Source organism: Microcaecilia unicolor, chromosome 5, assembly GCF_901765095.1.
Source record: "Microcaecilia unicolor chromosome 5, aMicUni1.1, whole genome shotgun sequence".
Lineage (NCBI taxonomy): Eukaryota > Metazoa > Chordata > Amphibia > Gymnophiona > Siphonopidae > Microcaecilia > Microcaecilia unicolor.
In genome coordinates, this window is record NC_044035.1 from 2,890,599 (window position 1) to 2,910,471 (window position 19,873).

Sequence of the window (19,873 nt, forward strand, 5' to 3'; positions counted from 1 at the left end):
ACACAAAAAAAAGGGTAGAAACCCGACCATGGTCGAAAAAGAAAGAAAACTTAAAACAGGTGACAAAACGGTAACTGAAAAAATAAAGGGTCCCACTTTTTTTTTTTAAACAAAATAAGAAGAAAAGAAAAAATACAGGACAAAAAGTCGTTGAAAAAGAAGGCTCTTTTCCCTGGCAACAAACAAGGAGCACAGACCAAAGCTGCCACACCTCATCACGGAAAAAAAAAGAAACTGAGGTATGCGCTTGCGCAACAGGTGGGAAGTCAGTCCGCACACATGTGCCAGAAAGCTCTAGCAAAGTTTTGTTTTTTGCTATGGCAAATGCCGGTTCCTGGGACAACGCAGATTTCGACCCACTTGTGAGGATAATATAGCCTGCTTGTCCTCAGAGAAATGATATTACAATAGTCGAGACAGGAAATAAAGAGCAAGAAAATGAGACGCAATTACTTTGGCCGTGCTGGATTTCTCGACACGACTAAAATTAATGATAGGTGCCAGCCTTGCTCCCTCCCTTGCCACATATTTTTTCTGGCTAGCTGGCACTCCCTACCCTCGGCTGACTCTCACCGCCAGCTGACTGGCCTGCATGGCCCAGGCGGTTCGGGGGAGCAGCCAGGGGGGGTCCATGATCAACACATAAATGTAGGCTTCCCCAGGCAGTGCCTGTGAGGGAGGACAGAACAGGCTTCCTGAAAACTGTCCTCCCTCACAGGCACCACCTGGGGCAGCCGGCATTTCAAATTTTTGGTGTTGTTACACTGAGGTCTAAAATGTTAAGGGTGGACTCAGTCCTAGTTATCCGGACGATAATTCCTACTTTGAGAAATATAAACCACTTTTACCCATGCTAAGGCTCACAGCATATCCAATGCAGATGAGAGCAGATTCAGAGAGAAGGAACGTCTTAATCAAAGGCAGTCAATCACTCATCATGTGGACGATTGCAATGGAGAACTTATCTCTCAGCACCCAAGCAGAATGTCATTTTATATTTATAATAAACAAATGAATCTCTCATAATATAGCAAAATTATTTTATAATGAAACATTTCTTATAGAGTTACCTTGGGTTCCCTGTAGGCATGGACATCCTTCTGTTGCTGAAAAAGACAGCAAAATACAGAGTTAATAAGCAGATATTGAGTCGGCAATTCTGTTAAAGATTGTCAATATTGACCTTATTCAAACCTAGACCCAGATTACCACCCCCCTACCCACACATTTCTTTTATCCTAGGCCCTTCCAAGCCTGTTGTTTGTTGATACTATCATCTCCGTCTCTTGCATAAATTCTGTAATGCTTTTGGTCAGTACTATGTCTGCTTATCACACTGGTACAGCGGAGTCAGTGTATTTATTTTATTTATTTATTTATTTGTTACATTTGTATCCCACATTTTCCCACCTATTTGCAGTCTCAATGTGGCTTACGTGGAGGGGCATAAAGAGGCCGCCTATCTCTAAGGGCGCCCATCTCTGGGAACGGCTACGAGAAGGGGCGGTCCCAACCGTATTATCAAAAAAGATGGGCGGCCATCTTTTCTTTCGATAATACGGTTCGGGCCGGCCAAATGCCTAGGATTTGGGCGGATTTGAGATGGCCGGACTCAGTTTTCGGTGATAATGGAAACCGAAGGCGGTCATCTCAAAAACGAACATATCCAAGGCATTTGGTTGTGGGAGGGGCCAGGATTCATAGTGCACTGGCCCCCCTCACATGCCAGGACACCAACCAAGCACCCTAGGGGGCACTTTTAAAAATAAAAACAAAATATTAAAATACCTCCCAGGTGCATAGCTCCCTTACCTTGGGTGCTGAGCCCCCCAAATCCTCCCCAAAACCCACTCCCCACAACTCCACACCATTACCATAGCACTTATGGGTGAAGGGGGGAAGCTAGATGTGGGTACAGTGGGTTTTGGGGGGGTTTGGAGGGCTCCCATTTACCACCACAAGTGTAACAGGTAGGGGGGGTTGGGCCTGGATCCACCTGCCTGAAGTGCACTGCACCCACTAAAAACTGCTCCAGGGACCTGCATACTGCTGTGATGGAGCTGGGTATGACATTTGAGGCTGGCATACAGGCTGGCAAAAAAGTTTTTAAAGTTTTTTTTTGGTGGGAGGGGGTTAGTGACCACTTGGGGAGTCAGGGGAGGTCATCCCCGATTCCCTCCGGTGGTCATCTGGGCAGTTCGGGCACTTTTTTGGGACTTGGTTGTGAAAAAAAAGGGTCCAAAAAAAGCGGACCAAATTTTCACTACACCTGCCCTTCTTTTTTCGATTATCGGCCAAGGACGGCCATCTCTTAAGCACGCCCCGGCACGCCCCTGTCCTGCCTTCGCTACCCTTCCAACATGCCCCCGGGAACTTTGTTCTTCTCCGCGATGGACTGCAGTTCGCCCAAAATTGGCTTTCGATTATACCTATTTGGGCGCCCACAGGAGAAGGGTGGCCATCTCCCTATTTGGGTCGGAATATGGCTGCCCTTCTCTTTTGAAAATCAGCTGGAGAGTACCGTAGAGGTGATCGCCAATACTAGTATGAACAAATACAGAGTGAGGTTATGGTAAAGTTCATATGTGACAGACACACTGGGGAATCATAAGGACGAAGAGTTAAGCAATGTCCAGTACGAGCTTTGGTTTTGTTGTGTTGCAGGGTTAAGGCATTTAGGTTGGATCGTTAGGGTATGCCTTTTTGAACAGGTTAGTTTTTAGTAGTTTTCGGAAATTTAGGTGGTCATATGTTGTTTTCACGGCGCTTGGTAGTGCGTCCCATAATTGTGTGCTTATATAGGAGAAGCTGGATGCATAGGTTGATTTGTATTTGAGTCCTTTGCAGCTTGGGTAGTGGAGATTTAGGTATGTTCGTGTTGATCTTGATGTGTATGCAAATCTATCTCATGAATATGCATTATGATTAACTTTAGACTCGACTAGCTGGGTGTGTTCTGAGGATGAGGCCGAGGACACTATTAAGTTCAATGGCGAGTCCCACAATTTTTATCTATGTATAAGAAAACCATCACCATCTTGTACCTTTCTCAAAGTCAAAGATTTGAATATTTTCATCATATCCCCCCTTTCCATTCTTTGCCCACAAAGGGAGGTTAATTTTGTATGAAAACTGAACATGTCAAACAAGGTTTTACAATTTCAAACAGGTGTTCATGAAATTACCCAGCAGGGTAAAAGTAGAAGCTCAGAACCAAGGACTGGAGGACTGGCAGAGTAGAGGTGGGACCGGAAGTAAACCATGTGCATCAATTGCTATTAACCTATACCCGGCCCACAGAGGGATAAGTGAGTGGAAGATTTTGCTAGACACACACAGCTGCATTTATGCTCATCTGCATGAAATTACCCTCTGGCAGACAGCTGCCCGGGTTTCAGAAATGCAAATTGCTGACCACACTAGGGCTTCTGGATTCTGTAGTCTACCTAATTTTTTTTTGTTACATTTGTACCCCGCGCTTTCCCACTCATGGCAGGCTCAATGGGGCAATGGAGGGTTAAGTGACTTGCCCAGAGTCACAAGGAGCTGCCTGTGCCTGAAGTGGGAATCAAACTCAGTTCCTCAGTTCCCCAGGACTAAAGTCCACCACCTTAACCACTAGGCCACTCCTCCACTCCTAATGGTGTCCCAGCCCTCGTTCCTGCCAGTTGTCTGCTTTTCTCCTTCCTTTCTTCAACTCCTTATTCACTGACACCCGACACTAGCCCCATCCCCTCCTGGTCATATTGCCTGCACAATTTACTGTATCTGCAGCTTTAAAGTATTGCTGTAATGGCCAACATGTGTTTTTCAGGTGGTCCCTCCTTTTCGTAACGTTATTCTTCTTTATCAGGATTTAGTAGTGTTTAATCTATGAAACTTTTCTGTGTGTGTCTAAGTTATGGCTGGCAGGAGGTTATGAGGGACTGTACAGAATGGTCCTACAACACAATGGTTAGATGATTGATTGATTGTAGGGCTGTTAGAAACATAAACATGACAGCAGATAAGGGCCAAAAGGCCCATCCTCAGAAACCACTAACTCTTCCTTTCCATAGGGATTACACATGCCTGTCCCACGCTTTCTTAGGACAGCAATAGATGGCTGGTAGAATGCAATGGTTATTAGGAACTGCCTCAACAATAAAAAGGTAACGGTGATTTCTTAAAACTCTAACTACTGTGCAAATCACGAGAGCAGAAAGGGGGTTAATAAGAATACATGGCAGATATTGGGGTTAAAGGACTGCCTGAGGGACATCTGAATAAAATAAGTGTATCACATAGTCATATGGTTGGGAAACTGGAATTAAGTATTGTAGGATTCAACACCTAGTAATATGTGTTGATGCTTGAATGAAAGATCTAGGGGTGAGGGTATTGGAGGAGGAGGGGGGAAGGGGAAGTGTATATTATTTATGATGTATTGTATTTTGTTTTGTTAAATTAACTCTGAGAAATGATCTACAGTAATACTGCAGCACTTGACTTTGGTTCTTGTACAGCAGAAAGAGAGATTTTGTTTTGAGATTTTGGGACTTTTAAATTTCAGACTGAGTATTTTAGGGTCCGAGTATTGTTTTCATTAGTATTGTTTGGCTATGACGGGCCTGATTTTATAACAAGATGTCTTGGTGAAAACTCCAAAAAGGTACCTTGATATGTCTGCTTTACAAAGACCAAAATATAAAAAACACGAGTAGAAAAACAGCAAATCTGGGGAAGAAGTAATCTTATACAGCAGAAAGCAACACTTCCTTCCTATATCCACAAAAGAATTTGTTAGTATATTTACTTCTTCTATCATGTTGCACAAAAGTAACAGTTGCAATGGTTTAGTTTTGTGCAACAAGAAAGAACAAGTATATATAATAATGAATTCTTTTGTGGATATAGCGAAGATACTTACCTGTAGCAGGTATTCACCGAGGACAGCAGGCTGATTATTCTCACAACTAGGTCCAGGAATCGGCATAAAGATAGCAAAATAAAAATTTGCCAGAGTCTTTTGGCATGCATGCAGCAGCGCACCGCACATGCGTGAACTGACTTTCCGCCTGTTGCACCACCGCGCTCTTCAGTTAAGTTCTGAAGAATAAAGAGACGATACAACTCCAAGGGGAGGTGTGTGGGATTGTGAGAATGATCAGCCTGCTGTCCTCGGAGAATACCTGCTACAGGTAAGTATCTTCGCTTTCTCCGATGACAAGCAGGCTGTATTATCCTCACAAGTGGGGTATCCCCAGCATCCAGGCTCATGCTAAATAATAAACATTGGTCAATTGGGCCTCACAATAGCGAGGACATAATATAGATTAACCTGAAACTATATACAGCTAGCTGAGAGTGCAGCCTGGAACAGAATAAAACGGGCCTAGGTGGGTGGAGTTGGATTCTAAACCCCAAACAGATTCTGCAGCACCAACTGCCCAAACCGACTGATGCGTCGGGTATCCTGCTCAAGGCAGTAATTTGATGTGAACGTGTGGACTGAAGACCATGTTGCAGCTTTGCAAATCTCTTCAATGGAGGCTGACTTTATGTAAACCACCGCCGCGACCATGGGCATAAGCGAAGGAAATGCAATCTGTTAGTCAATTGGAGATTGTGCGTTTTCCAATGGCAACTCCCCTCCTGTTGGGATTAAAAGAAACAAACAACTGAGCAGACTGTCTGTAGGGCTTCGTCCGCTCCATGTAAAAGGCCAATGCTCTCGTACAGTCCAAGGTGTGCAAGCTGCTTTCGCCAGGGTGAGCATGAGGATGGGGAAAAAATGTTGGCAAGACAATGGACTGGTTCAGATGGAACTCTTGACACCACCTTCGGCAGGAACTTAGGGTGCATGCAGAGGACTACTCTGTTGTGATGAAACTTAGTGCATTCACTACTAAGGCCTGAAGCTCACTGACCCTACGAGCTGAAGTAACAGCCACCAAGAAAATGACCTTCGAGGTCAAGTACTTCAGATGGCAGGAATTCAGTGGCTCAAAAGGAGCTTTCAGCAGCTGGGTGAGAAGTTGAACAATGTTGAGACCCCATGACACTGGCGGAGGTTTGATCGGGAGCTTTGACAAAACCAAACCTCTCATGAAAAGAACAACTAAAGGATATCCAGAGATAGGCTTACCCTCTACACAGTGATAATAGGCACTAATCGCACTAAGGTGAACTTTTACGGAGTTGGTCTTGAGACCAGACTCTGACAAGTATAGAAAGTATTCAAGCAGGGTTTGTGTTGGACAAGATAGAGCATCTACGGCCTTGCTGTCACACCAGACGGTAAACCTCCTCCATTTTAAAGAGTAACATCTCTTAGTGGAATCTTTCCTGGAAGCAAGCAAGACTCGGGAGACACCCTCTAAAAGACCCAAGGAGGTGAATTCTAAGTTCTCAACAACCAGGACGTGAGAGCCAGAGACTGGAGGTTGGGATGTAGAGGCGACCCCTCGTTCTGAGTGATAAGGGTTGGAAAACACTCCAATCTCCATGGTTCTTCGGAGGAGAATTCCAGAAGAAGAAGGAACCAAATCTGAAACGGCCAGTAGGGCGCAATCAGGATCATGGTTCCGTGGTCTTGCTTGAGTTTCAGCAAAGACTTTCCCACCAGAGGAATGGGAGTGTCACGTTTGTGACCATTTGTGCTCACCTCACCCTCTGGTGGCCAGAACCGGTGGCTGCTATGAACTGTCACACGTTCCAGACTTCAGCCCAGTTCGGTCCGGATCTTCCAGGCTGCCAGACTTGCTTTTCTTGTTTGTGCCTGAACAGCACCCGTAGCTGCCTTGTGATTCCTGCGGCTGAGCTTCAGCAGCTGATGGGCTTTATTAATCACCTGGAAACTTCTGTGTTTGCCTTTGCATCGTCTAAGGTCCCTGGTATGTGAGTGTATGCTGTGCACTTCTGCCTAGTCCAGTTCTAGTCTGAGTTCCTTGTCCGGTTCTAGTTTGTTTGTGTGTTGTTAGCTTTAATTTTATTGCTTAGTTCCTAGTTTTGTTTCTGGTCTGCCTTTCCTTGTCTTCTGTTTGTGTTTCTTGCTTAGTGGCTGCTTGCAGCTTTCAGTCCTGACTCTCTCTCCTGCCTGTGTTTATCTCTTAGTGGCTGCCTGGCAGCTTTTAGTCCTATCTCTGTTGTGTGTTGCCTGTTGGTATCCAGCTCCTGCCCTGTCCTGCAAAGTCCTGCCGGTCGCCTGCACCCAGGGGCTCAACTCCTGGGGAACGGCGGTCAAATGCAGGTGAAGCCTAGCTGTTTCCTGCTCTGCCTGTCCAGCTGCTGCAACTCCAGTCCAGGGTTCCAGTCCTGTTCTGCCTTGTCTCTGGTTTGGGGGTGGTTTTGCCTGCCATTGCTGCTCCACGGTAGTGGTTCAAGGGCTCACAAACCCAGTGTTTTCCATGAGAAGCCTGACAGGGAGGCTATGCATACAGAAGGCCTGTACCCCAATTTTTATTTATTTATTAGGATTTATTTACCGCCTTTTTGAAGGAATTCACTCAAGGCGGTGTTCAGTAAGAATAGATCAAACATGAGCAGTAGGCAATTGGAGCAGTAAAAATATTCGAACAACAATACAAAGTATGGCATGGTATACTACTTGCAATGACAACACAATGAGGTATATTTTCAAAGCACTTTGGGAGGCTAAGTTCCATAGGTTTCTATGGAACTTTGGGAGGCTAAGTGCTTTGAAAATGAGCCTCATGGTGTACTAGAACATTATAATTGATAGTGAGGGGTAAGGTAAAGTTGTAACATATAGATGAGTAAGAAAGTAGGAAGAATTAGAAAGTAAGGTGATTGATTTGAAGAAAGTTGCACTTGAGGTCAGAGAGATGGTTAAATATTATCTCAGCTAGGGTAGGAGTGGATAAACATGTCCCACTGCAGTATGTGCAGCCCAAGTCAATCCTTATGTGTGTGAGTGAGACTAACAGTTACTTCTTCCATTAAAGGCTTGGTTGAAGAGCCAAGCTTTCATCTGCTTCCTGAAGTAGAGGTAGTCTTGTGTTAAGCGGAGCCTTTCAGGCAATGCATTCCAGAGTGTGGGGGCTACTCCGGAGAAGGCTCGCTTATGGGTATCACATTGTGTAATGTCTTTTGGAGAGGGTGTAGTTAGTGAAAGTCCTTGAGAGGACCTTAGTGTCATTGGCGGTGTGTGGAGGATCATCCTATTCTTCAGATACTCTGAGCCATTTCCTTTTAGGGCCTTGAAGATCAGATATAGAGTTTTAAATTTAGCCCTGTATTGTATTGGTAGCCAATGAAGTTTTTGCAAAAATGGTGTGATGTGGTCACGTTGCTTGCAACCTTCTCTGAGTCTTGCTGCTACATTCTGAATCAACTGGAGCTGGTGCAGGCCCTTTGTAGTCAGACCATTGTATAGTGCATTGCAGTAATCCAGTCTTGATGTTACCATGACATGCGGAGTTTTAAAAAAGGTTTGGACGGCTTCCTGAAGGAAAAGTCCATAGACCGTTATTTAAGTTTCAACAATTTTTTATTGATGATATAACAGACTGAACATTTCGCAATCTTAAACATGTAGATTATATATTCCAACTAGATACAAGTTAATGCTTTATCATCAATTATTTTGTATTATACCCTCCTCTCTCCCACTGGTCCTTGATTACTAAATATTCTTGCATGTTGAGGCTGTGTCTGGAATTGTTTAATCAGCAAAGTCCACATTTTCAGTCCATGCTTGTAAATCCTCGCATTCAAGAGCTAGGAGACAGAGCCTGTTTTCTTATAGCTCTCCCCCTTTACTCCCATCGGCAATGGATATTACTCTTGTCCTTTACAATATCCGATCATTGAATATATTTTCCCCAATTCACAGCCCAACAACAGTTCCCATACACCAACCCGTAACATAGCTTAGTAAACGAATTCTGTACCATTAACAGTTGGAATCATCCTCGTAAATAAGCATCTAAAAGGGCTAATACTAATCGAACCCCTTCCCATCCCCCCACCCCCCTCCCCCCCCCACATATCCACGATACTGACCCATTATCCAATTATCCTCTCATACCTTTCTACCCGAGAACCATCCAAATTTTTTTTTTTTAGTTGGGAGCCTCAAATTCTTCTAGTTAGAGCCAGCTATTGAAGGAGAACTAGTCAAAGCAGTGAGTTTGTTAAGAACATAGCTTCTTGCTTTAGGAGATATCACCTGAAGGTATCTCCTCCAGGTCAAGTAAAAATTATTTTGGGTTTTAAAGTTAAGCAAGGAGTCCCGGAGTTCCATCAAAAGCAAAGCATGAAAACGATTTCGCCATTGCCAATAAGAGGGACCGTGATCTAAGATCCAGTTCACTAAGATACATTTCATACCCACCAAGAAAGCCTTATGGACGAGTGCACTCTGGTGATTCGTGTTTCCCTCAATCGGGGGAAGACAACCCAGCAAAATACATTGAGGTAACATTCGGACCCGGTGTCCCCCGATACTACCCATAAACCTAGTTATCCTGACCCAAAACGCTCTAATAGCCCCGCACTTCCAAAAGGCGTGGAAAAAGTCATTTTGGGACCCTCCACATCGCCTGCAAGCTGCCGACTCTAAATATCCCATGTGATATAGTCTAGATTGGGAGGTGTAAGCACGGTAAATAACTCTGATCTGACATTCCCGCAGCTCTACACTTCGTGTCCATTTCAAAACTCCCCTCAGCCCCTTCAGTAGGTCCCGAGACGAAATTGGTGCTTGTATATCTCCCGCCCATCTGGTTGCCAACAAGCCCAGGTCTCTTTGCGGCCTGGTCATAATCAGTCTCTTATATAACATGGAGATGGAAACAGGATCTCCCGTCGGCATCTCTAACAGGGCATCCAATTTGGTGGTCAAATCAACACCCAATGCCCTGCGCGTAAGAGAAGTCACATAGTGTCGTATCTGTTCATATGCGAAACGGTTACCCCAGTCTAATGAATTTAACCCAAGGTCTTCCATGGACTTCATCTCGCCATTTGGTCCCAACACATGGTGCAGGAACAGTATCCCCCTCTCACCCCAGGACCTCACCACTTGGTTATCCATGCCCGGACGAAATGCCTCATTGCCCTGCAGGGGGAGCAAGCCACTACATCTGCAGTCGAAAGACCAGATCTTCGCCAAATCTCTCCATACTCCTCTTAAGGGCTCTATCAAGACACTAGACCGTATGTATGTGGGCAGATCTTTCCGCAGTGCCTGCAGTACATAAAAAATATGTAGGGGACCACACAGCTCCACTTCCATAGCCAGGGGAGTGAAACTCTCCGTCTGCTGATACCAGTCCCCCAAGTGACGCAAGAGACAAGCCATATTATAAAGTTTAATATCTGGGACTCCAAATCCTCCCTCCCCGCTTTTCCCTTTGAGAAATTCAAACTTGACCTGAGGCCTTTTCCTAGCCCAAAAGAATCTGGAAAGCATATTTTGAAGTGCTCTTAAGTCCCGTTGTTTGAGGTAAAGTGGGATCGTCTGCATGCAATAAAGCCACTTGGGAAACAACACCATATTAAACAGAGCAATCCGCCCCATCAACGACAACGGCAATCCATCCCATCTCTCCAATATTTCCCTGGTACTCTTCAGCAGCTGCGCTATATTATATTCGCCTAGTTGTCTAGGATCCTTAGTAAGTAATATTCCCAAATATTTAAACGCCTCAGCCTGCCTCCTAAAGGGGCAATGTAAGCTCTCCCATTGGTGATCCCTCATAAATAGAGACATTACCTCTGTTTTATCTAGATTAAGACTAAACCCAGAAAAATCTCTGAACTCGGCAAATATTTCCATGAGAGCTGGCAAGGACACCTGTGGATTTTCGATTATCACCAATAGGTCATCCGCAAACGCGGAAATCTTAAAGGATTCCTCCCCTATCTGTACCCCCTTCACCTCCTCCATTCCTTTAATATCCCTAATCAGGGGGTCTATCACCATTACAAAAAGGAGGGGTGAAAGAGGACAGCCCTGTCTAGTTCCCCGAGATATTTCAAATGGTTCTGACATCTGGTCATTAACTAGAACTTCAGCAGTATTATCTTGGTATAGGGCTTTTATTGCTGCATGGAAAAATCCCATCACCCCATAGGCCCTCAATATAGCGAACATAAAATCCCAGTTGACATGGTCAAAAGCCTTTTCGGCGTCAAAACTTATTATTAAAGCTGGGGTTGAATATCGGTGCAATGTCTCCAAAGCCCCCAAGATTTTTCTCATATTTCGTATCACTGTTCTCCCCCGCACAAAACCCACTTGAGATTCCTCTACTATGCTTGGGAGAATTCTTCCTAATCTGTTTGCCAAGATCTTGGCAAACAGTTTGGTCTCAAACGGCAGAAGGGAAATAGGTCTGTACGAACCAGCTTGTAGAGGATCTTTACCTGCTTTTAACAGCACCACGATTTGTGCCTTTCGCAAGGACTCGGGCAGAATTCCTGTCTGTACGTATCGGTTAAACACTTCCGTTAGGCAAGGCACAACCTCTTGGCTGAGAAGTTTGTAAAATTCAGCCGTAAGTCCGTCCCCTCCCGGTGGTTTATGCAATGGGCTGTTTCGTATACCCCAGCTTACCTCCTCTTCCGAAATGTCTGCATTTAGACTTTCTTGCTGCTGGTCAGTAATTTGGGGCAACTGTTGACCCTCTATATACCCTTCCGCCTGCAAACCCTGTTCCTCAGGGACTGAGTACAGCTGTTCATAAAATTGTTTAAAGACTTCATTCACCTCTGCAGAAGTGTGATGAAGCCCTCCCTCTGTATCTTTTATTTGAGATATAAATCGCGAGCCCCCTATTTGTTTCACTAAGCGGCCCAACATTTTCCCCTGCTTGTTGGCATATTTATATAACTGGAAGCGATAGAATTGATTTGATTTTTGTGCCTTGGCATGTATTAATTGGTTCAGGGAAGCCCGAGCCTCCAACAGTTGTGTCTTGTGTAAGCTGGAAGGCATGGCCCCAAACCTCTGTCTAGCATGTCTTACTGTTTTCTCCATACGGAGGATCTCTGCGTCCCTAGACCTTCTCTTATGTACATGATATGATATAATGGAGCCTCTCAGTACCGCCTTGGCTGCTTCCCAAAACAGCACCGGGTCGCTCAGATATGTGTCCTCATTAAATTCAGTATATTCCTTCCATTGGGCCTGTATGTAGGGCAAAAATTGTCTATCATAGTAAAGTTCCCTGGGGAAGCACCATCCAGGTCTCCGACTCCCCCCTCCCCCAAGGGACAGGAGCACCCACACCATGGCATGATCTGACACCTGGGTCGCTCCTATCTCCGCCTGAAGCAATGAGCTAACTTCACTAGCTGATATCAGAATATAATCAATACGCGATAGTGTACCATGCGCCCTAGAAAGGTGAGTGTAATCCCTCTCCCCCGGGTGGAACAAACGCCACGTGTCCACCAAATCCATTGAAGAACACAGCCTCGGGATCCCCCTTGAAAGGTCTATGGGCCCCACCCTCGAGGTACCTGTGCTATCAATCAGAGGATCAACAACTGAGTTGAAGTCACCACACATAATAATGGGCATGTGATCAAAAGAGTGCACCCGCCTCATCAACTCTCGGTAAAATCGCTTGTCGTATTGATTCGGTGCATATACATTTACCAAAAGTACATTCCGATTGTGCACCCTTACTTCTGCCATAACAAATCTACCCTTAGGGTCCACAACCACCTTTTTCTTTACTAATGTAAGCCCTTTACGGAACAAAATAATCACACCCGCTTTCCTGTTTGGGGAGGGGCTGTCCACATAATCTCCCACCCACCACCTACATAGTTTTTTGTGTTCCTTGGCAGTTAGATGCGTTCCTGCAGCATGGCTATATGGACCCGTTTCCTATTTAAGGTCTGTAATATCTTACTGCGTTTTACCGGAGATGTCACTCCCCCAACATTCCAAGAAACCACTTTAACCATGGTCATTGAGCATTACTCCAATTAGGCTGATACCACTTATATCAAGGGAAAGGTGACCCAGCCTCCACCTCTCCCTTCTTTCCTCCTCATCTTCCCGTGTTCTCCCATTCCTACTTCTGAGTTCTAGGTCTAAAGCACTTTGGTATATCATCTCCCCTCCCCCCACCCTCGCCCACCCTCTCTTTCCCTTCCCCTCCAATCCCCTGCTTCTCCAAAGCTCTTTCTCTACCCTCCCTCCCCCCCTCCCAACCCCCTCCCCCATCCCTGAGTTCACCTTTGAACTCGTCACGTAAAGGTGCTTGATCCCCTTTGCATGATCCTTTAACCCCTTTCCGGGGATCCCCTATCAAGATCTAAACCAAGGCCTTCCAGGAGACCTTCCACATCCATTTGTCTACCTTCTATATTAATACAATGTAGAAACAACATACTGTATAAACCCATTAAAGAGAAGGAAAGAGAAAAAGAAAAACATTTTCATTTTCATACAGTTAACAGTTTTACCCCCAAGCTCCAACAAGGGTAGCCAGTTCTCTTGCATGTCTGCCTCAGGCATGTACATACAAATGTACGTCAAACCTCAGTAATTTATGTTCTGTCCTTTCAGCCTCCGTCAGTCTGTTGTCACCGGTGTTAGGTTTCGAATAAAATCTTTAGCTGTTGGTACGTCCACAAAATACTTCTCGGTACCTCCATGCTGCACCCTCAGTTTCGCCGGGTAAATTAGAGCAAATCTAATCTTTTTTCCATGAAGTGCCGCACAAACCGGCGCGAATTCTTTCCTTGCCGCTGCCACCCTCGCCGAGTAATCTTGGAAGCACAGGACACGTTGACCATCATGCTTAAGTTCCGCTCCTGTACGCAGGGCCTGTAAAATAGCTTGTTTATGCCCATAATTAAGAAGCTTCATAATCACCGCCCTTGGTCGGTTCTGGCCTTGATTTTTCGGTCCCAATCGGTGTGCGCGTTCAATTCGCATAGGTCCTGACTGATTATTCATTTTCAACACCGTTGGGATCCAGGACTCGAGGAATCTGCCCAGCTCCGATTCTTTAATCTGTTCTGATAGCCCAATCAATCGCAAATTGTTGCGTCTAGATCTGTTCTCCAAGTCGTCAATTTTATTTTCCAGGTCTGTTATTTTTTTTTTTTGTAAGGCTTCAGTAGGTTGTGCGGTGTTCACCATGCGGTCTTCGATATCGCTGACCCTTTGTTGAACATGATCTAAGTCCAGGTGAAATCCATCTAGGCGTTCATGAGCCGAGTCTGCTCTGTCAAAAATCGCCTGTAGTTTTTTATCCAATGCCGCCTCCACAGCCGCCGTTACTTCTGCTGTAATTTCGGCAGTCCACACTGAGCAGACGCTCGTGTTCGGCGACTGCGGAGCGGGCGCCATCTTGGGCTCCGCTACTTTGTTTTTGTCCTTTTTTTGGAGTTTCGCCGCCATCTCCCAGTTGCGATTCGTTTCCACTCGACAACTCTTTTCGCTCCAACCAGCACTTCAATCCAGGTACTCCCTAAGAGTTTAGGATCCCGGGGAGGTCAGATAATTGACAAAGTTAAGGGGAAAACGCAGGAGCTCCGCTCAGACGCGACTTCCCTCCTGCATAGCACCACGTGACCCCCCCATAGACCGTTATTTAATGGACTTGGGGAAAATCCACTATTTCTGGATAAGCAGTATAAAATGTTTTGTACTTTTTGGGATCTTGCCAGGTATTTGATCTGGATTGGCCACTGTTGGAAACAGGATGCTGGGCTTGATGGACCTTTGGTCTTTCCCAGTATGGCAATACTTATGTACTTATGTAACTGGAATAAGATTTACCTTCTCAATGTTAAGGAGAGAGGCAGCATAGCTGTCGCAAATAGTTAGAAGCAGCTCGAAGGTTGCTTGGATTTGGGGAATCAGAGTAAGCGTTGAATCTAACTGTATTCCAAGGTTCCTGACTTGTGATTTGAGGGGGAGTTCATACTTCCCAAAAGGGATTTTGATGTCAGGTATATATCCACTTGTAGGAAAAAGACATCTGGCGCTAGTCTGTCGTGGGCCCGAAGCCTGGAACAGAACTTCTCTACATATATCCAGTATTGTCTTACTATATTTGCTTGTTATACTAATATCATACTTTTTCATTATCATGTTACCCAAGATCCTTCCATAATACTTATTGTTTATCTTATTATATATTTCCACTATTCATGATGTATTGTAAGCCACATTGAGCCTGCAAAGAGGTGGGAAAATGTGGGATACAAATGCAATAAATAAATAAATAAACTGAGGGACCTTCTGATTGATTTGAGTGGCAAAAAGATCCACTGCCCCACGCTCGTGAGGTTGCATTACCTTGATCGCAACCTGATTGTCTGTTTGAATTAAGATCATTTGGTTGGACAGCCGATCTCTGAAAGCCTTCAGAGCGTTCCAGAGCGCTTGGAGCTCCAGGAGGTTGATCTGAAGACCTGTTTCCTGGAAGGACCAGGCTCCTTGAGTGTGAAACCCATCTACATGAGCTCCCCACCACAGGAGGGATGTATCTGTCGTCAGCACTTTCTGTGGCTGAGGAATTTGGAATGGTCGTCCCATGGTCAAATTGGGTCGGATTGTCCACCACTGGAGAGAGTTCCAAAAGTTGGTGAACAGATGGATTACATCCTCTAGATTCCCCGCAGCTTGATACCACTGAGAAGCTAGGGTCCATTGAGCAGATCTCATATGTAGACATGCCATGGGTATAACATGAACTGTGGAGGCCATGTGCCCCAAGAGTCTCAACATCTGCTGAGCTGTGACATGCTGAGATGCTCAAACCGTAGACACCAGGGATAGAAGGTTGTCTGCCCGTGTCTCGAGAAGATAGGCCCTAGCCATCCTCATGTCCAGCAATGTTCCAATTGACTCCAACTCCTGAACAGGAGTGAGATGGAACTTGGCATAATTTATTACAAACCCTAGTAGTTCCAGCACCATGTTGCTGGACATGGATGGATGGAGGGGAGGGCAGGGGAGAAAGGAGAATTGCTGGACATGGATGGATGAATGGGGGCAGGGGAGAGAGGAAATTTGCAGGATATGGGTGGATGGAGGAGAGGGCAGGGGAGAATGGAGAGTTCCTGGACATGGATGAAGGGGAGGGGAGGGCAGGGGAGAAAGGAGAATTGCTGGACATGGATAGATGGAGGGGGCAGGGGAGAGAGGAAATTTGCTGGATATGGATGGATGGAGGAGAGGGCAAGGGAGAATGGAGAGTTGTTGGACATGGGTGGATGGAGGGGAGGGAAGTCAGGAAGGAGATGCACACGGATGGAGTGAAAGGGAGAGAGGAGAAATGCTGGACATGGATGGAGGGGAGGGAAGTCAGAGGAAGTAGATGCAAATGGATGGAGGGGAGGGGACTGAGGAGAAATGCTGGTTATGGATGGAGGGAAAATTGCTGAATTTAAGGGCTGCATTGGAACACTTTGAGGGCAGATGTTGAAACTGGAGAAAGGACAGGGGCAGGACTACAGATGGTAGACAGGATACATAAGGACACAGAAGGATGGTGGACATGGTGAGAGAAAAAATATCAAATGGAAAGAAGACACTGCATAAAACAGAAGACACTGGGACCAAAGCTATGGAAAAACTAAATGCTCAGACAGCAAAGGTAGAAAACATTTTTTAAATTCAGAATTTATTAATTGGAATATGTCAGCTTTTGGAAATGTGCATCTGTGATATTTTGCATGCATGTTTCAATTTTTCTAGTATTGCTACTTGCTGAGTCTGACTTCTTGAGGTAACTTTCCAGTTCAGTATTTTGCCTTCATATCTGTTGTGTCATGTGTTTTTCATGTGTGATCAAGATGCAGTATTCTGCTAGTGTGTATTTATTTATTTATTTGTTGCATTTGTATCCCACTTTATCCCACCTCTTTGCAGGCTCAAAGTATTTGCAGCCCTTTTTGTTTTGTTTTGTTTTTTTTCACTTAGTTGTGTACTGGTGTTTTAGAGCCCGGTGTAATTATAGTGCTGCCTTTCCACGCATAAGGTTGTAGCTCGTCCTGTCCTTGGAATTAGTGCTGTTATGGTTTGGTAAGGTTATAAGTGTGTTTTTGCACAAGTTTGTGTATAGTGTTTTGCAGTGGAGAGATTGTGTGTAGGCCTTCCTGAGGTGGCACCAAAACATCAGAAAGGATGTAGAGCCTAAATCATAACACACTACCTCTTGAAGGATCTACATATGGTCGTTAATAAAAGGAGCTCATTCTGAACACTATCCACCCTAAAAGGGTGTTTTGTGGCTCTACATGAGAATTGTGATATTATGATCCCTTGTTTCATATTGTTGACGATCTGCATTTTCCGTATGGGTGGTATATTGGTGTATTAGGGTCTGCCCAGTGTAATATTTATGGTACAGTAAAGTTCTGAGTGTGTTTTTGCACAAAGTTGTGCATAGTGTTTTGCAGTTGAGCGATTGTGGTTAGTATATGCTTTGAGCAACCACTTTATTCTTTGTCATATGATACATATCTAATATCTAAATTTAATAAAAGGTATTAATTGTGACTATTATATTTTTACTTATTTTTTTCTCTGTGTGTTGTCAGACATTTATGGATGTAAGATCCGTCTATGGCCCTACCCCTAAACCCACCCCCTATCCCCACCCCCTTTAGCCTCCCCAAACAGTTGGGCCACCAACTGCCTATGCGCCTCACTGAGTTCTGCAAGTGAATGTTCGTGAAGAGCTGGAAAGATTGGATATGGGCAGCAGGCATGATACGTCCTCCTCCTAAAAAAATCTAAGGTCCTAGCTTCTCTACCTGGGGGTGCCAAGGCATAGGCTCTAGTACTCTTGGCTCTCTTGAGGATGGAGTCCAAAATCATGGAGTTATGGGGTAATTGAGACCTCATCAACCCAGGTTCACCGTGGATCCGATACTGGGAATCAGTCTTCTTAGTGATCACGGGAGCAGACAGAGGAAACTACCAGTTTCGCATAAGGACTTCCCGGAGTATCTTATGCAAAGGAGCTGTTACTGCCTCCTTAGGTAGTCTAGGACCTCGAGCATCTCAGCCCTAGGCTCATCCTCCACGTCTGCAGGGAATGGAATGGCCTCAGTCATTTCCCGCAGAAATGATTAAAAGAAGAGGCTCTCAGGAGGAGACAGTCTCCTTTCAGGTGGAGGGGAAGGTTCAGAGTGAATCCCAAAGGACTCATCGGAGGAGAAGTACCTGGGATCTTCCTCTGCACTCTTCCACAAGCACTCTTCCTCAATATCGGAAAGCACTTCCCTGAGGGACCTCCGAGAATGCGCCTGCCTCGACGCCGAGGACCGACGTCCTCAATGGTGATGTCGAAGGGCCGATGCCCGCATAGATTGCGGTGAAGCTTTCTTCCACTGATGTCAATGAGGAGTCAACCTACGTGGCAGCTGACACCGGAGCCGCAAGTGGCACCGAGGTCGGGGACCTCACCACAGGTGAAGGGCCAGATGCAGCTGCAGCAGGTGGCACGGCAGGCGCAAGCACCCCCAATGCCAAAGTAGACTGGCGCTGCAGTCCTTCCAGAGGCTCTGGAAGTAAGGCCTGGATGCGCTCATTGAGAGCCACCATCGGAGAAAGCTGCGGGGCCGGTGGTGCAGTTGGTGGCAGAACCGGTTGAGGCTCAGGAATAGGGACCGGACTGCTGGGAGGCCGAGCGTTGGCACTTCCTGAATGGAAGGGGAGTGGTCCTCCCAGTACCGACGCTTCTCGGGTGCCGAATCTCTCGGTGCCCTGGTGCATTGAGGGGGAATGGTGATGGTGCTTCTTAGTCTTCACTCGATGCCTGTCACCGAGGCTCCTCTGTGCTGACAAGGACGACGTTGAATCCTCACGTCATATCGGGGTCGGGTCCAACAATGGACAGTCCCGGGGGACCTGCACAGCAGGAGGCCTTGAGACAGGTGGAGACTGACTCAATGCCTCACTGCTCCCAGTGTGTCATTGCCTCTCAGCAGCCATGCCTACCTCCACTCCCAACATCGATGCATCCCTCGATGTCGACGCTGCGGATCTCGGATCCGATGCCAATGTCAATATCGAAGGATCGCACCGAGCCCCGAAAGGTTTCTCTCTCTGGGCTTCTCGAGCAAGTTGTGTGCTCCTTTTCATGTGAAGACAAAAGGCACAATGAACCGGGCTATGGTTAGGCCAAAGGCACTGGATACCCCAAGAATGTGTATCTGTACCTGAGATGGTCTGGTTGCACAGAGTATAACGTTAAAAGCCTCTGACTAGGTGTTAAAGTTGCAGGGGTGGACACACAGGGGGACTTATCTGGGTAAGAATGGCTCCTACTGGATAAGAGCCTAAGTGCCTAAACCTTGCAACACAACGAAACCAAAGTTCATAATAGATTCTACACAACTCTTCCTCTCTACGATTCCCCAATGTGTCTATAACACATGAACCTTATTCGACCACAACATTACTAGGCTCCTTCTTCCTCCCATCACAAGTTCAGGAAACTTCTAGGGGGCGTTTCCTGCTGGTTTCAAATGAATAGAGGAAATGTAACCTCAAAGAAGATTTTTCCTGCAACTGGAAGCCAGCAAATGAGTCTAAACTCTTGGAGCACTCATCTTGAGCAGTAGGAATGTAAGGGGTATAGCTCTTGTCACAATTGGGTACTTTCCTATTTTTAATGGTGTTCTTTTCTAAACCATTTTGATAATTTTATTTTTTATTTGTTGCATTTATATCCCACATTTTCCCACCTATTTGCAGGCTCAATGTAGCTTACATAGTACCGTGATGGCGATCACCAATTCCGGTATGACAAATACAGAGTGGTATTGTGTTAGAGTTCATGAGTGATAGAATACATTAGGTAATCAAGGAGAAGAGTTAAGTTTTGTCCAGTTCTAGTATTAGTTTCTTTGTGTTGCAGGGTTCAGGCGTTTAAGTTGGATC

The 19,873-nt window shown here is 45.6% G+C and overlaps 1 protein-coding gene across 1 annotated transcript in view; it reads right to left on the reverse strand.

Moving 5' to 3' along the window:
* DMBT1 (deleted in malignant brain tumors 1) overlaps positions 1-19,873 on the reverse strand; it is a 116,695-nt gene that overhangs the window by 79,054 nt on the left and 17,768 nt on the right. The window contains exon 3 of the mRNA XM_030202576.1: positions 1,071-1,106. Coding sequence (XP_030058436.1) covers positions 1,071-1,106 — 36 coding nt within the window. The remainder of the gene's footprint in view (positions 1-1,070; positions 1,107-19,873) is intronic.